Source organism: Mytilus trossulus, chromosome 6 (assembly GCF_036588685.1).
Source record: "Mytilus trossulus isolate FHL-02 chromosome 6, PNRI_Mtr1.1.1.hap1, whole genome shotgun sequence".
NCBI lineage: Eukaryota > Metazoa > Mollusca > Bivalvia > Mytilida > Mytilidae > Mytilus > Mytilus trossulus.
The window spans coordinates 84,189,274-84,206,334 of record NC_086378.1 but is presented as its reverse complement, the minus strand read 5'-3'; the positions used below and the strand labels follow the sequence as shown (position 1 = coordinate 84,206,334).

General features: G+C 31.1%; 1 protein-coding gene across 1 annotated transcript in view; it reads right to left on the bottom strand.

The window, feature by feature from the left end:
• The window catches only part of LOC134723822 (metabotropic glycine receptor-like), a 63,678-nt gene that overhangs the window by 10,869 nt on the left and 35,748 nt on the right, over positions 1-17,061 (bottom strand). The window contains exons 3-9 of the mRNA XM_063587369.1: positions 15,961-16,084; positions 14,602-14,745; positions 13,633-13,824; positions 6,981-7,049; positions 6,457-6,566; positions 2,138-2,283; positions 427-495 (exon numbers count right to left, since the gene is read on the bottom strand). Coding sequence (XP_063443439.1) covers positions 427-495; positions 2,138-2,283; positions 6,457-6,566; positions 6,981-7,049; positions 13,633-13,824; positions 14,602-14,745; positions 15,961-16,084 — 854 coding nt within the window. The remainder of the gene's footprint in view (positions 1-426; positions 496-2,137; positions 2,284-6,456; positions 6,567-6,980; positions 7,050-13,632; positions 13,825-14,601; positions 14,746-15,960; positions 16,085-17,061) is intronic.

Sequence of the window (17,061 nt, the reverse complement as noted above, 5' to 3'; positions counted from 1 at the left end):
TTTTAGATCAGATCTTTAAAACATTGTAACATTGCTTAACTGAATGAAAGCGTTTACAGAGTGTGTTTGTTGCTGAAGAGTATAATGCAATTTATATTATGGATATGAAATTTAAATGATTGGCATAAGGAATTACTCGTTTAAGTAAGTTGACAGAATTCTTAGACGTATAGCTACTATCTCAGACTAGTTTTATTGTATATATATATATATATATATGTATGTATGTAGAGCCGTAGTTTAAGTATATCTATCATTAAATTATTCATTAGACCAATTGCTTAATTGTTGAGTGTGCCGCACGTTCCTCCTGACATTCAAATGTTTGCTTAGAATTTCAGGGATACAATATAATACTTCATATATCCAAATAAACGGTACCTGTGCACATTGGTGTATGTGTCCTTATATGAATCATGAACTCACCAATAGCAGCCGAATGATCCCACCAATCTGCTGAACACTGGAAGGCCTTTAACTCATTATAATGTTTACCTAAAACGATACATGTATCTCATAAGCATACAAATGCCTGTAAAGCAAGAACATTTTGCATAATCGCATAGGTGAACGTATAGTTATGTTATGTTCTTTTATATTGTGCAGGTTTTTATTGCTAGTATCTAAAAATGTTTTATGGCAAATGTTATGCGTGGGGGTCATTAACATGTTTATAAAACTTTTATATTACAAATTCCGAAACCATTTACATGGAGTAACATGGAAATAATGAAATAATATAATCTCTTTATGGTTTAAAGTAGTTGCTTTATTACTGATCCTATTATAATGCTGATAAACATTTTTTTCTAAATAGCCATATAGGATATACGGTCAAAACCTTGAAACATAATTTCAGTCTTTTGACCGAATTAACCATACGAATTCTTTCTTTCCAAATGGAATTTACTGGTTTTATGGTAATTTTATCAAGAAAACTCAGTTCGCTATCAAAAACTAAGGAAAAGATTAATGATCAAAATCTTACAGTTCTTTTGAAAAGACAAATTAAATGAGTTGTATTAACATATCTTTTGGTAAAAGTTCTGTAAATGAAAAACATATTTCAATCAAGTGTGTCCTCAGCCGTTAATTAACTGTCCAGCATAAAATAAACATATCAATTATTGTCCTTCACAATCTTATGTTTAGTTAATATCTTTTGTTGAGATTCAAACTTCTCTAATGTTGTCTTATTGCATGACATTTCAGCATCTTTCAATTTTTTTAAACTACAAACACCAGCACTCACTATCGATCGGGCAAAAATAATCACGAATATAATGCCTACCCATGTTAAAACAACAATAAAGGATAGCTTTCATCAATTTTTCTTAAATAAATAATGCCTCTCGGAGCTAAAGAATAAGCCTGAACACCTGTGACACTCAGCAAGTGACGGCAACAACTTAATTCAAATATCTTTTATCGGATGTGATTTTGTAAAATTGAGAATAGAAATGTGTATGCATATTATTGGCATATTAATATGTGACAGTAGCCTATATTGCCTTGAGGCAGAAGTTTAAAAAAAACTATTGAGTTAACGAATAAACGGTACAGCTGTCATAATTTATTTTTAACAGATAAAACAGAGTGATAACATATACTCTCTATGCGAATTAATATTTTTGGATGACGTCAATTCGAAAGTAATGATAGTCCCCAAGCAACCCAAATATTAAAAGTTTGTGTATGTTATTCATATCCAAATTCTTTATGAAATAACATTTATAAACTATTTTACCTCGCCTGTACCAAATCAGGAATTTATCAGTTTTTTCAATTTGTTTCATTGATTAATATCTGAATTTTGTCAATTTCTTAGGAATCTCATTTCAATGAATTTGTGTTGAGTTCGGTATTTTTTAGTTATACTTTGGTATTATTCTGTTGCATAGAATGTTAACAATTTTAAGTTTATGCAACCAGTTAAATAAAAGGCAATTTTCTGAGAAGTTTAAGGATAGCAAGTATATTACAAAGAAGTGCCTTATTGAAACCAAATTGTACCCTTCTTTTTTCGGTAAATTGCCTTTACAAGCAGTTTTTTTGAAAAATTAATACGATGCATAATGTCTCTAATTTCTTATCATATTTTGCTAAATCTAGCGTGTCTCAATAGATATGTCCTTACCTTCTACAACTTGTGGTGGTCCTGCTATTGTTCTGGCTGTTAAATATGCAGCAAATACAAATATTATAAGTAAAAGTCTTTTGATCAAATCTGTATCTGATATTTTCACTCGCTGTGCAGATCGCACTCGAAATACAACTGAAATCCTAAAAAATAACACAAAATTAATAAAATATACCAAAACTGTTTTAAGTTGTAATATGATAAAGACAATCCCAGTCAAAACCAAGGAGTAAACAAAGACTCACAAAACCAAATGACATTTATATCAACAGTTATAAATAATAAATAAGAAACAACACGAACTCCACTTCAAACCGGGAGTGAAATCAGTTGCTCCGAAAGGGTTAGCATTTCCTGCACCGTATACGACACCCGTCGTGTTATTTCCTTGTTCAGTTCGGTAATGATGGAAGGTAATGTAGTTATGACTGAGGAGAATATCAGATATGATTTTATGATAAACTACTTCAAACAGGTCAAACCAACAAGAATATACATAGTTGATAAGGGTTTCATACAATTACTATGTTCAACATGACGTGCTTATTCGGAACAAATTGACAATTAATCTAAATTTCTGAGATCATCAAATTTGAAAGGTGGGAAATTCAGACTGTCAAAGGAAAATGATAATGTGTGAATAAGGGCAGATATCGTTTCTTTCAAAAAGTCACACACTGACCACAAAAGAGTCTTGCCTGATTATATAAGGTGCAAAGCCAGTGGGATGTTCCTCTGCAAGGAACTTCAGTTTTATTGTTTACATTCGAACATGAGAAATGTAAAAAGACTTTTATAGCCTGAAAAAAGGGTCAAGAGATACAAATAAGGCCTCTAAAAGTCAAAGAAAAACTATGAATGCCATTGAAAAAAACAACAGACGACCGTAGGACGAGCAAATCTTTAAAAGATGGACGAAAAATACTCCTAGATCGAAAATAAACTAACAAGACCATGCCTTAAAAGGAAAAAAAAACAGACAAATAATAGTACACAAGACACAACATTAAAAACTGAAGATTAAGCAACACGAACACCACCAAAAACTGCGGACAATCTCATGTGTTCAGGAAAAGTAAGAAGATGTTGTTCCACATGTGGCACCCGTTGTGTTGCTCATGTTATTACAGACCCAGTAAATAGTATAATTCGGAAGGTCATTTTCGTGAAGAAAAAAAAAGAGATTGGAATGGTAGTTACGACATAACGAACATATCCGTTAGCATCTGTGAAATAGATATTCTTTAACGGTTAGCCATCTCGTGATGGCGTCATAAAAACTAAGGGATGATTTAAACTTCACCATTTGCATATCTTGGTTTAAAAGATTACTTTAAAAATTCAAAACGGACAAACTTATAATGAAAAAAGTACCAAATAAAGAGGGATTATCAATCGGGTGTAACAAATCAAAAGCCTAGTATCATCCTCAGATTCTGATGTTTCATATGTTTCACCGTTAGCTTTGCAATTTTATTTGAATCACCGTATTTTCCGTATTGAACAGTGTCAACAGCAAAGTAAAGCAAAATTTCATTTTAGCCAATCGTGGGGAAATGAGAATTTTGAAATGTCCAAATGACATTCTTTTTCAAATAAAAAGAGTTCAAACATATTGAATAAACATAATCTAAATCTTGACATTTTGTGAAGGAGAGAATGAATAAAGAGTTTACAAAATGGCTGTCCTTCCAATTTTGCATTTATGAATTCAAGTAGATAAAACAAACCTACAGACAATACGAGCGCCTCAACTGTCCAGAAACCTGTTTAGATAATAGCTTCGCCATCGGCTTTTGTCCAGTAATTTTTGCTATTTTATGGAAATCTACTTCCTTTACAACTTACAAAACCTTGGCCGCAATCAGATACCATTAATCATGACTGTCTATTCATCAAAGAAAATCATACACTGATACAAATTCTATAATTGCACTAATGATGGAAACAATTGTGTTTATCGGCAGGATTAACATTACATATCCTTGATACTTTTCTCAAATCCAATTTGGTAACCTTCTACTAAACTGTTGATAAAGAAATGGTTATTCGAATTTACAGTACTTTGTTCAATTACACGTAGATGTACACGTGTATTTGTAAATCTTTGTAATCAATATGAAATCGTAATGTGGAGTTTCTTTTGCCAGTAATATTCTACATCTTGTTTTTTTATATATTGCTCGCGAGTTTTGACATAATAGAAGTTGAACACTAGTGTTTGTGTCCAGTGATGTAAATTAATAAACACCTTAAATGTATCTTTTTTTACAAGGGTTTTTCGGTGAAAATATGTATTCCATAATCTCGTCCGACCCGTCTCACTCTCAAATCAATATAGGCTAATGTGAAATGTATAAAATGTTCATTAACAGTTCGGCTGGTGATAAAATTACTATAAAATGTCAGCATCGCTTTACTGTTACGATTTGATGGACATTACCAATTTATCGAAAGACAAATTCTCTTTACGTAATGAAGAAACAAATATAACAGATTTGGAAGTAAAGTGACACTGATTATTTATCTGTCTAACGTCTTATTGAGAGAAAAGGTTAACAGTCAAGTTATTAAAAGACGTTATTGCCTCATAGATCTGGACCTTTATTATCATTTTAGCTAAGTCAATGATATTTATCACTTTTGAATTTTCGTATTGTCAGCATCCTTACAGTACTTCATCTTATTTCCTGAAACGGTGTTCATTATCAGCGTTTCAAAGAACTACTTATTAGATTAACTGTATAGCGTCAAGACACAGGAGACGTTTTAATAGAATAAACTGCTATATTTTAAACAAATTGGCTGGAAAACATATTTGATTTTATTGTCCTGTAAAGGAATAAAAACTAAATGAATAAGTTGGTTACGATAACCGATGAGAGAGGATGAATACAACAGGGTTAATTCGTCTAGTGCAAATTTACCTTTATTGTAAGAAACACTTTCTACGTATCAGTGAACGTTGCTTTTTCATATTAACAAATACATATTTCAGTGGCGATTACAAAGAAGACGAAAACTAAGCAACACGAAAACTAACCATCTCTTTTGTGAATTTAAACAATAAGCAGATAGACAAGTGACACCAAGGACAAAGTAAACTTCTTGTATATATTCTGTAGGGCATGTGCCTAAAAGAACTATAGACTATATTATGTTCATACTTTCAACCACAAAATTAGTGTATATCTACACCTGTCTTACGTTTAAATTTTGATCAACTGATCAAATGCGCGATTCTACGTCAGAGTAAATGTTATCAAATCATTCTGGTCCCAGAACTTAACATATTTCATTCCTTTACGGTTGGATTTCACATACATTAATAAAATTAAGTTAGAAAGTAATGAATGAGGTTGTATAGTTTGGTGTATGCTTTTTTGTGATTCTTAGTTAAATATTTGTTTACTTTTTTTGTGATTAAGTTCATAACAAAATGATTACTGCTGTAACCCTATTTTTGACATTTTTACCTATTATGTCTGTTTGATAGTTCAGGCATTGTTGTCAATATAACGGAATTTAATTTGATTGTCATACAAGTGTGAGGTTAAGTTTGCTATAAAACCAGATTCAATCCACCATTTTCTGCATCAGAAAATGTCTAGAGACAATTCCGTTTTGAATTTTCCACGGATTTTACTTTTTAATGGCTATCAGTTATATATTTACTAAGGAGCGGGATTGCATGTACATTGTACTTATTCTTTAAAACCAAAATCTATGTTAGTCACTTGAAACGTATTAGTAATGAACTGAATGAATCACATTATGTTCTTATGTTACCTACCTAAGTATATTTAAGATTTACATGCAATTGTCCCAATTTTTGATGAAAAACTTTAAAACCAATAAATATAGGAAGATCTGGTATGAGTACATTTGTACCAATAAGACATTCCACGCATGTCAAAATTTATAAAAATAAACAATATAGGGGAAGGTACGGTCTTCAACACGGAGCCTTGGCTCAAACCGAATATCAAGCTTTAACGGTCCTTAAAACATTTCTAGTGTAAAATCATTCAAACGGGAAAACCAACGGTTTAATCTATATGAAAAAAAACAAGATATTTAACTTAAATAGAATTTTGTTCGTCAGTAAAGTAATGTTGAATATATTTAAAAGCAACTATTTTAAAACTAAAAGAGTCAAAATTGTCAAATACAAATCAAACTATATCATTTTTCACAGCAGTGGTAATAATAAAAAAAAAGTGTTTCTACAATAATTTTCATAACTGCAATAGAAACAAAACTGTCATGTGGGTATGACAAAAATTGTGAAATATGAGTGCGATTGATAATCTTACCTCCATGTCTTCAACAAAAGAGCACCATATGATATAGAGAAACCAATTTCCCTAAACCAGCACCGTAGTATACATGTCAGCACACTTGCTTCAAAATATCCAGTAATCAACTGAAAACAAATGTATGAAAAATGACTTATTCTATTAATCTGTAAGCATTTGCAAGTATGTATGTCATAGTTGAAAAGTGAATTAAATGCTATCCTATTTATTATCATCTAGGGTACATGCACCTATGTTGAATATTTATTTTTTTAAAGACCCTTAACAAATTACGATGATTGTTCACTGACTATCTACCATATCTTAAAGGAGTGAAATTGAACTCTGTGATTGCTATTCTTTGATTATTATTGGTTTTCTGTATTTCTTCAATTGAGTTCAATCGTTTGCTCATATGTAAATATACACAAGTGACGTCATTGGATAATCGGCTAGTACTGTAACGTAAAACCATCAGAATTGAAATTATTTTTTTTTAGTTTCATTCAGACTTAAATAAAAAAAAAAATACATATACTTACTGGACAATATAAGAAAAATGCACCTAGTACAATCAGACGTAATAATACTGGACTAGCAGCTTTCATTACCTAGAATTATATTGAAAATGTATCAACACAATAGCTAATTGCAATGATATTGACGAGGTGCAACAATGCAATCTACCGATTTAACAATCAACTGATCACTAACAATGAGCTAAAATATTTTTTCAAGTTGATCAGTTTATAAAGATATATTCAAACTACAACTACATGTAGTTAAACATTTAACTTAATTGGTATTTTAAAAGAAACAATATTCTTCAAGAAACTTTAAACTGTACCAAGTCAGGAAAATGGCCGTTGTTATATCATATTTCGTTATTGTGTGTGTAACATTTTAACGTTGTGTCGTTTGTGTTCTCTTATATTTGAGTGTGAATTCACATTACTATAAGACGTGTCACGGTACTTTTGTATCCCAAATTTATGTATTTGGTTTTGATCTTATATTTGTTATTCTCATCGGATTTTGTCTAATGCTTAGTCCGTTTCTGTGTGTTACATTGTAGTGGTGTGTCGTTGTTCTCCTCTTATATTTAATGCGTTTCCCTCATTTTAAGTTTGTTATCCCAATTTAGTTTTTTGTCCATAGATTTACGAGTATTGAGCAGAGGTATACTACTGTTGCCTTTATTTGAAGGTGTTTTGCAATATTTTGCTTTTGGTTTTTAAAATATATTTAACTAGAATGTGCAAATAGTACACGGATGCCACATTCGCACTAATATTTTGTATGTTAAGTAGATAGTGAAAATGGGGTAAAAACTCTAATTTCGCATAACAATTAGAAAGATAATGTCATAGGGAACATGTGTACTTAGTTACAAGTTGATTGGATTTCAAATTCATCAAAAACTAATTCGACCAAACAACTTTAACCTGATGCGGGACAGACAGACGAACGAACGGACCCACAGACCAGAAAACATAATGCCCATACTTGAGGCTTATACCTGACTTATTACCGGAATTGTATTACGTTCACGTAGAACTGATGATTTTATAGCTATGTAAAACTCTCACTTGTATGAAAGTTACATATGTTTAAATAACTCCCGTCATGTTGCTTACAACAATTAAAACAATGTGTGATGATTTCAGTTAGTGATTCACAAACTGATGTATATGAGGTCGCGAATGTCTGCGTAACTTTGACAAAAATATGACGGTTGTTGTCTATTCGTTTGGTATGTTTGTAGTTAGTTATCAAAAGTACCAGAATTATAATTTTATACGCCAGACGCGCGTTTCGTCTACATAAGACTCATCAGTGAAAATGAAAATGTGCTTTTGATTTTGCCTTTTGATTTGGAATTTTTCGTTTTGAATTTTCCTCAGAGTTCAGTTTTTGTGTGATTATCTTTTTGACAGCAATGTTCATCTGAGGCACGGATAGTTAACAAAAATTACCAACCAGAAACATGTTGTTGGCGCCTATTTAATTTTCGACGCACAATATAACAATTGTAAATTACCATTAAGAAGCAGCGATCAAATAATCAGAGAATACACGCAATGTCTGGGATATCATATATTCTGGAGTATAATGATGTTTGACGTTTCGTTGGAGTTTTGATGCTAAGAAATAAATTGTTCACAATTTGAATCAATCAAAAATCTTCTATTTTATTGTTATGTTTAGTTCTTATTCAACTCTTACTAACAATTTATAACTGAAAGGGAAAGTGGTGGCCGAGTGGTTTAAATAGTTATAACTATAATCATTAGCTAGTCAATACTGAGTTGTGAGTTAGAAAATGGATCGTGCGGGTGCACTCGACTCCAATATCAATTGACTTTGGTTGTCAGTTTCCCTATCGAAGGTTGGTGGCTTTCTCCGGGCACTCCGGCTACCTCCGCCAATAAAAACTAGCCGCCACAATTAAGCTGTAAAGGGGCGTTAAAACTTTAATAATCAATCAATCTAGATGAATGTCCACTTATGAAACACATTTAACTGTATTTTTTTTAAATCATTTATCTATTTTTAGTGAAATAGATATATGTGACTACCACATAGACCAAACTTTAAATTATTTAATGAGTGTATATTATCTATATAACGGAATTAGAAGTAAAATGAAAATGCCAGCTTATTGTCTTTTTTCTTCAGAAGCTTATGTATAAAGCCAGTCTTGTTACAACTAAGAAATAAATTGACGAGAAGAATAACACAGACCTTCTATAAATATGCTGACTGTCTCCTGAAGTACACGTCAATAAAATAGAACTAATATGTTGTCAATAAAATCAAACAAACAACTTGATTAAATTTCAATTTGTTTTCTTATATTATTGTCTGGTATCCAATAATATTACCTGTTTCTTTCATCAAGATTTTTTGTATCACTTGTTTTAAATGAGTAATTAAAAGCACGCAAGGAAGTAATATTGATAACATATGTTCGGAAAATAGTACTTTTCTTACATATAATAATGATACTGAATGAAGCAAAATGATGATTTATTCAAAATGCACTTTCAATATTTAGCTAATCAATCAACAAATAAGTGTGAGTGGGATCATGCTACTAATACAATCAAAATATTAGCGTATTTAAAAAGGATTAAATATTTACTTAAAGGTAATTCCACTATTATGCTAAGATTATTTGTCAATCTTTGGAAATCCGTAAAATTCAAATTATAGATAATTACATTTGGAGTAATTAGTGAAATTACCCGCACATTTGCCAACCTCATAAAACAAAACGTTATTCGTATTAGTGACGCGTTAAATCTGTATAATAATTCACCTCCCTTATCCACGTTTATCGTTTAGGTACAAAAAAGTCAACGGACTTAGATAAAACAAATTTGTTTTGGGAAGCAATGCTGTTTTTCGAGTTCTTAATCTTTCGGAGAACCTAACATCACCCCAGTTCTTGGTGGGGTTCGTGCTGCTCAGTTTTTAGTTATTTATGTTGTGGGTGTATTTTGTACTGTTGCTTGTCTGTATGTGTGTCGGTCATTTAAATGTTTTTGCCATAGCGTTGTCAGTTTATTTCCGACTTTGTATGTCACTTTAGTATCTTTCGCCTTTCTTTTCCTCGTAACGAGCGAAATATTATTTCTTAAGGGGGCTCGCGGGAATAAATCAAAAATATAGATCCCCTATGAGTTAAAAAAGATATTTTAATTTTTAAGACAACAATGGCATATTTTCCACCAAAGTCTTTTTAATGATATAAACATATATAAAATCATCTTTCGCCATAACGAATTGATTTTTTTGTTGATATTTGTACCTCATCAAATAGTAGCAACTAATAGTGTAAGAAATAAAAATTTTAATGATTTTTTTTTTTTTTAATTTTCTGAATTTTTTGTATCGCGAGCCTCCTTAAATCTTTTGAACTGCAACAAACAATTTTACAAGCCAGTTAATTTCAAATTCTATTCGAATGATATATATGACATTTTTCTAAAATTACACAATAAAAAATCAATAGACAAAAACAGGTTTATCAAATAATTACACAAAAACTCATAAAAGCAATTATTTAACTTTTTTCCAAAGACAAATATATTTATATTTATGTAATTCATAACTTTAAAAATTATGATCTATTATCTATCTGAAATTTTAACAAATGCTATCCATCATTGTTTTTTTTTTTTCGATCAATATTTGTGTTTAATTCAATGCCGGGTTTAGTTAAGATTATGTTTTAGATGGTACTTTACCAACCAAATTTAACTAATTAACTCAATGATGGTTTACTAAAATGTACATATGAAGCTTAAATAGAAGACTAAAAAGATGGATCTAGTTGTATCATCAAAAATATATGTTACAATGCTTGATACTGAAACATTTAGCTGATGTTTGAGTAGCGGTTTTTTTCACTGAATATTTGGTTTTGTATTTGTAAACCCAATAAAAACATCTTTCTCTCTCGATTTTATGAACATTTTGTTTGTAATATGCATGTTTTGTTCATGATGTTCAACCTACACATTGATTTTTCAAAGGCTTGCAATGTCAAAGATTTGCTGCATAAAAGGAAAATTTAACAAAGCAATTGTTGTTATTTCAACTTTCCAAGCAGATGTAATTAATGAAGATTTCCAATCCTTTCTCCCTACAACTCATCACCAGATAAAGAATTTTGATTTTCATTCTTCGTCGTTAGATTTGATTTTAATTACACACAGCTTATGAAGCTGCCTTTATCTTCATCTTTATTGATAGAAATATTTTATGAACATTTAATAGACTTGACAAATTTCAAATTGAAACGACAAATTGCAAAACCATGTTTCCCTAAGGGAACATTATTCAAAACGTCAAACTTATCCCCTTAAAGTTTTTCAATTTAGAAAGTCACATCTTCAAAGAAAGAAAATTTTCCGACGCTTAGAAAAACTCCAAGATTAATTAATGAAAGTTGTATAAAATGAGTGTAATAGTTTCTAAATGCATGCCATAGTAAAATGGCATGAATTTAAGCTAAAGCATGTGAGAATTATGCCAACTGACAGCTTTCTAAAAAAACATATCAGGCTTTCGTTGAAAACAAACATTGCTTTCTTTAGAAACAAAACACGTTACGTAATCCAAAGTTCTTTTAATCTATTAATATCAAATATCCATTTTAACTGTCAAAATAGAAATCTAATCTGTCATTTAAAGTTACGCTTAGAACAGAAAAAACGAATTATATAATTTGTGACTTAACGTTCAAATCATATCTCATTTATGTCACGGTGAAGTGTGACACAAACAGAGAGAATTAATTAAGCATATAAAAGAAGAAAGGGAAGAAATCTTATTGCCTTTTAAAGATAGAATGGCGAACATAATTCAAATTGTAGTTCGTTAAAATATCAATTTAACCTTTTTTATGTAATCTTTTCAATGTAAAACAGAGCAATATATATGTACATATCTAATCGATGTAAAGCCTCATAAACGGCAGTAAGCAAGTTATTTTTCAAAAAAAAAATCAAAGACATTTTCCAAAAGAGAGTCGAAAGATACCAAAGAAAAATTCGAACTCATAAATCTAAAATAAACTGACAACGCCATGGCTGAAAATCAAAAAGACAAACAGACAAATAATAGTACACTAGAAACAATATAGAAAACTTAAGACTGCACAAAACGAACCCCACTAGAAACTGGGGATAATCGCAGGTGCCTCGAAAGGGTAAACAGATCCTGCTCAACATGTGGCACCCGTCGTGTTAATCATGTTATTATAAACCCGGTGAATTTTCTTATTCTGTAGGTCACATTCATGAAAAGGCCAGGGTATTGTTGTTACGACGTAAGAAACATATATATACAACTCGTCTAAACATCAACCCAACAATGTTAGATCTGTAAATTTGCTTTCGCAAATTTTTTGTTCTTCCCTCGCCGGGATTCGAACCCATGCTACTGTGATATCGTGACACCAAATCGCCTGCACTGCAGCCGTCCCGCTAGACCACACGACCACCTGGGCAGTTTATATATATATATATATGAAAGTTATTGGGAATCGCAGACAAAACAGTTTAAAAGTTCGTTGTGATATAATGTTACAATCATTCAGATTCAAAGGAACGATCAATAGATCACACTAGATGGTGTTTTTTTTTTATTGATGGCCGATGTTATTTAGGATACGAATAGTTTTTGATACGAAAAATGTAATTTAGAAAAAAATACGTTAAAACACACTCGTTAAAAGTACCAGATTTAAAATTTCATAAACTATACGAGCGATATGTCTACATTGTTCCTGTCAGTGGCTATTGACCACGTCAGTTTAATGGTAATATCGATAAAAAAAAAAGAAGAATGCGAAATCTAAGTATGACCATTTATTGCTTGAGTAGAACAGTCGTAGTGTTTCGAATAAGGTTAGCATTTTTAAACAGTAACTTAACCGAAATTTACTGAAGTGCTGACAGTTTAATATTTTAGGAAATGAATTGGTTACCAGTACTGCCTGCGACAAATTGGATGACAAATCTCAATACATGTCATGAGATTTATTTCCTTAACAAACTTTTCGTTCACATCAGGCTCTTAAGCGTCGTTCGAATTAAGATCAAGACTAAATCAAAACAGAAAAGTATGTCTTGGTTTAATCTATTTTGTATACGGGGTCTCTGATTAATATTACTAAGTGGAATACCAGTATGTTTTATCATGATAAGACTTATGAGAAAATTACAATACAGGATAACTTCTCCGGATTAGAATCGGATTACCTAAATCAATTTGACCGTACGTATTAATATTGTTAAACATCACAGTGTCAGTTCATTAATGTAAGAGTTGTTGGTTCGTCGCGTTTAAGCTAACTTGTGTTTTATTATTTCAGTGTTCCTAATTCTGACAATTGAAAATCTTAAAATCTGTTGATAGCTTTACATTTTTTTATATCAATCGTCAGGATAAAATACAATTAATTTTTACATTTCAATTTCTTGATGACTTTATTTAAATAAGGAAAAATCCTTCAATTCTACACACATAAATGGGTTACAAAGGAGAAGATGTAAGCATATCTATATATATTTGAATTGCAATATCGCTAGTATATTTGAGAATGTCGCAGCATTTTAAGACTGGAAATTAAACATCTCTAGAACCCATATTTTTCTGTTATTCCTATTCCTTTTAACTAACCTTGACATCTCTATACTGCACTGAAAACCATATCAAAAGTGGGATACAGCACATTACGATACATGATATTCCAAGTAACAGACTTCTCGTCAACCAATCAAGTGACAGAATACATGGACTTCCGTCTTCACACGTGTCACATCCAACAGCACATGGTTCACATACAAATGTATCATACCTAGTAAGCTCTCCCTGAATATTTAAATGATACTTAATAATTCGAAATGTAATTGATATTGTATTTTCAATTAATAAAGAAAATTGAGCGGTTATATTCACACGTTGGAATACTTATTTATATAAAGTTCTTCGTTAATTGTTCATATTATCTACTCAATGAATGAGAGACTTTTTTACATATTTAATATATCCCTTAACATACAAAGAATGTCTACACTTTCCATACAATGTTGAATACGAATAAAACTAAGAAAGTAACATACACATATACACATTCATAAAAGAATAGATGTCTTGATAAAAACAAAATTTGTACAGGAAGATTGCATATAAAATATATTATTAATTGACATTTTAAAAAAAAAGATACTTTTAAAAAGAGGAGTGAATATTTGTTACATTTTTCAAATCAGGGTCTTATACATTAACTCTCTACATTGAAAAATACCTGTATCAAATCAGGAATATGAAAGTTGTTATGCATTCGTTTGTCGTGTGTAAGCTTTTTGTTTTGCCATTGGATTTGGGACTTTCCGATTTGAATTTTCCTCGGGTTTAAGTATTTTTATGATTTTACTTTTACTCTAATGAACGTCCAATGTGATGTCATGTATTACCAAATTGACGTCCAATTTTTGTCAATATAGATTTCTAGAACATATTGTTCAGCGTAGCGGACCCAGGTAAACGGATATTTGCGACAGTATAATTAGTTTTACGAAGGTCAAGCTTGAAAGACAAAACAGTTCTTAATTTTAATGCAGCATATCTTATTCCTGTACTACTCACCCTCTCTTTCTTGGCAAATTCTGCCTCTATCTCAGAACCATTGTAGTATCTTGGACTAGCAGATATATCTGGAAAGTAGTAACCGTCCTTACAAACACACTTATAAGATCCTCGACGAAATCCGAGGCCCTCTATCGGAACACACTACAATGGATTGTATAGAATCTTATAACATTTACATTGATACATACACTTTATGGATTGTATAGAATGTTATAATATTTACATTGATACATACACTTTAATACTCAAAACAATTGATATGTGAGAGACTGTTCAAATAGTTTTTACACACATTACTACATGAAATTGCCATCTCGGAGACTACTTACTTCATGTGATGTAAGACCAGGTGGATTTCGTATAAACCTTAAAGACTGGCTGTCTGAGAAAGTTGACACCTATTTTTTTAGGTCTATTGGTGTTTATCAATTTGAGTATCAGAATAAATATGAAATGAAAAAAAATATTTTAACGAACAGACATAAGAATACAACCAGTTTCAAAAAGCGACCGACATTCCGATATTTATCACCTTACCATTACTATGATCCCTTTTGTCTTTTAATTTCCTTGTTTCTTATGTTCTCCATTTCAATTTTGAAATCAATTGCTGTACTACATGAATATATTAAGCGAATAAAGAAGGAAACACTATGTTGAGCTACAATTATAAACTTTTCATAATATGAGGTTGAAAGAGCCGTACTATTTAAAACGAGGGTTGTGAGATTGAAGTGGGCATGCAAGAAAAATTAATAACAAAATATTGATTCATATTACATAGAATGGGAGTCCATAAAAGCAAACAAAATCGAATGTTAGACTATACAAATCAAAGGCGTGGTACGTGAATTTTTCGGCAAACATAGTGGATAGATATTTATTGTTGTAAATCTAGTTTTAACTCGCACTTGTATGTGACAGTTGTTTATTTGACATGTTTACCTATTATGGCTGTCTGTATTGTTCACACATTGTTGTCCATATAATAGATTTTTTTGCGACTGTCATACAAGTGAGAGGTTTAGCTAAATAACACTAGGCTAATGCATCACTTTAAATACACTAGGAAATGTCTGTACTAAGTCAGGAATTTGACAGCTGTTAATATTCGTTTCATGTGTTCGAGCTTTTAATTTTGACATGTAAAGGTACTTTATTTTAAATCTTACTTTTAAAGTTACGGTAAATTGACAAAAAGACATCATTGGTGAACATGGCAGTAATCAAGATTCAGCAGCCAACATTGTGTAAACATACATCACAAACATTCGATATGACTATATATATATATCAAACGAAATACTGGAAACTTAATTCAAATATAGTGATCAAAAGCAAAAAAATCATATATACCCTTGTGGTCTCCTGTTTACATTTAGCTGAACCAGCAAAAACGTTCCGTTCGGTACTCCCTGGTATATTAGGACACTGGTCGATATCAACTTTTTGTAAGTCAATGTCGATCCCACTCGTCCCTCTATAAAATATATGAGCAATTAATTAATGTTTACAAAACGTAAATCAACATCAATATTTAATGTTACATACTGCCGTTTGAACAAGTTATTTAATTCTGTGTAGCTGTGTAGGTGTCTTATTTGTACATATCCGTCTATTCAAGAACAGTTGGGTCGCTAAGGGCAATAAGTGAATACCATACAAATCTATTTATGGAAACTGCTTCAAAGGGGTCAAAGAAGGCAGTTTCTCATCATAGAAATCGTTACATCAAATAAATTCCGTAGAGAAGTCAACCATGTAATAAATCCAAACTCTGCAGAACATAGCCGTAATAGTAGTACTTTAATCAAGTTGTTAATGAGTAGGTCAAAAACATTTAAAGAGAGTAAATTGATAAAGGTAAACTAAAACTAAAAGTATATAGGCGTTTTCATATTGATAACAAATAGTTTAAAATAGCACTGTATAAATAAAGGCAACAGTAGTATACCGCTGTCCAAAACTCGTAAATCTATGGCCAAAAAACAAAATTGGGGTAACAAACTAAAACTGAGGGAAACGCATAAAATATAAAACGAGAACAACGTATAATAGTTTCTGTGTTGGTTCTTGTTTAGTAATTATATTAACATTATGATATAAGTTTGCTTATAAATTTGCCATTTGATTTGGGACTTTCCTTTTTGAATTTTTCCCGGAGTTCAGTATTTTTGTGTTTTTACTTTTTACATCCGAGTAACATTAGCCGTAGTAATAGATAACAATTTATCTTTTCATGATGTTTTTACAACTCTAATGTATATTTATATCGTATTGTGAAAACTTGTTTCTTTTTATTGTTTCTTGTGACAACAGTAACGTAATAGACACCTTGAAGGAAGGAAATTGACACTTCATTATAATGTGTTTTCTCATGGGACAACTAATGGTGTGATAAACTTAACCATGTTGCATACATAATTTTATGTTTCTATCAATGGTTAAAACGACCTT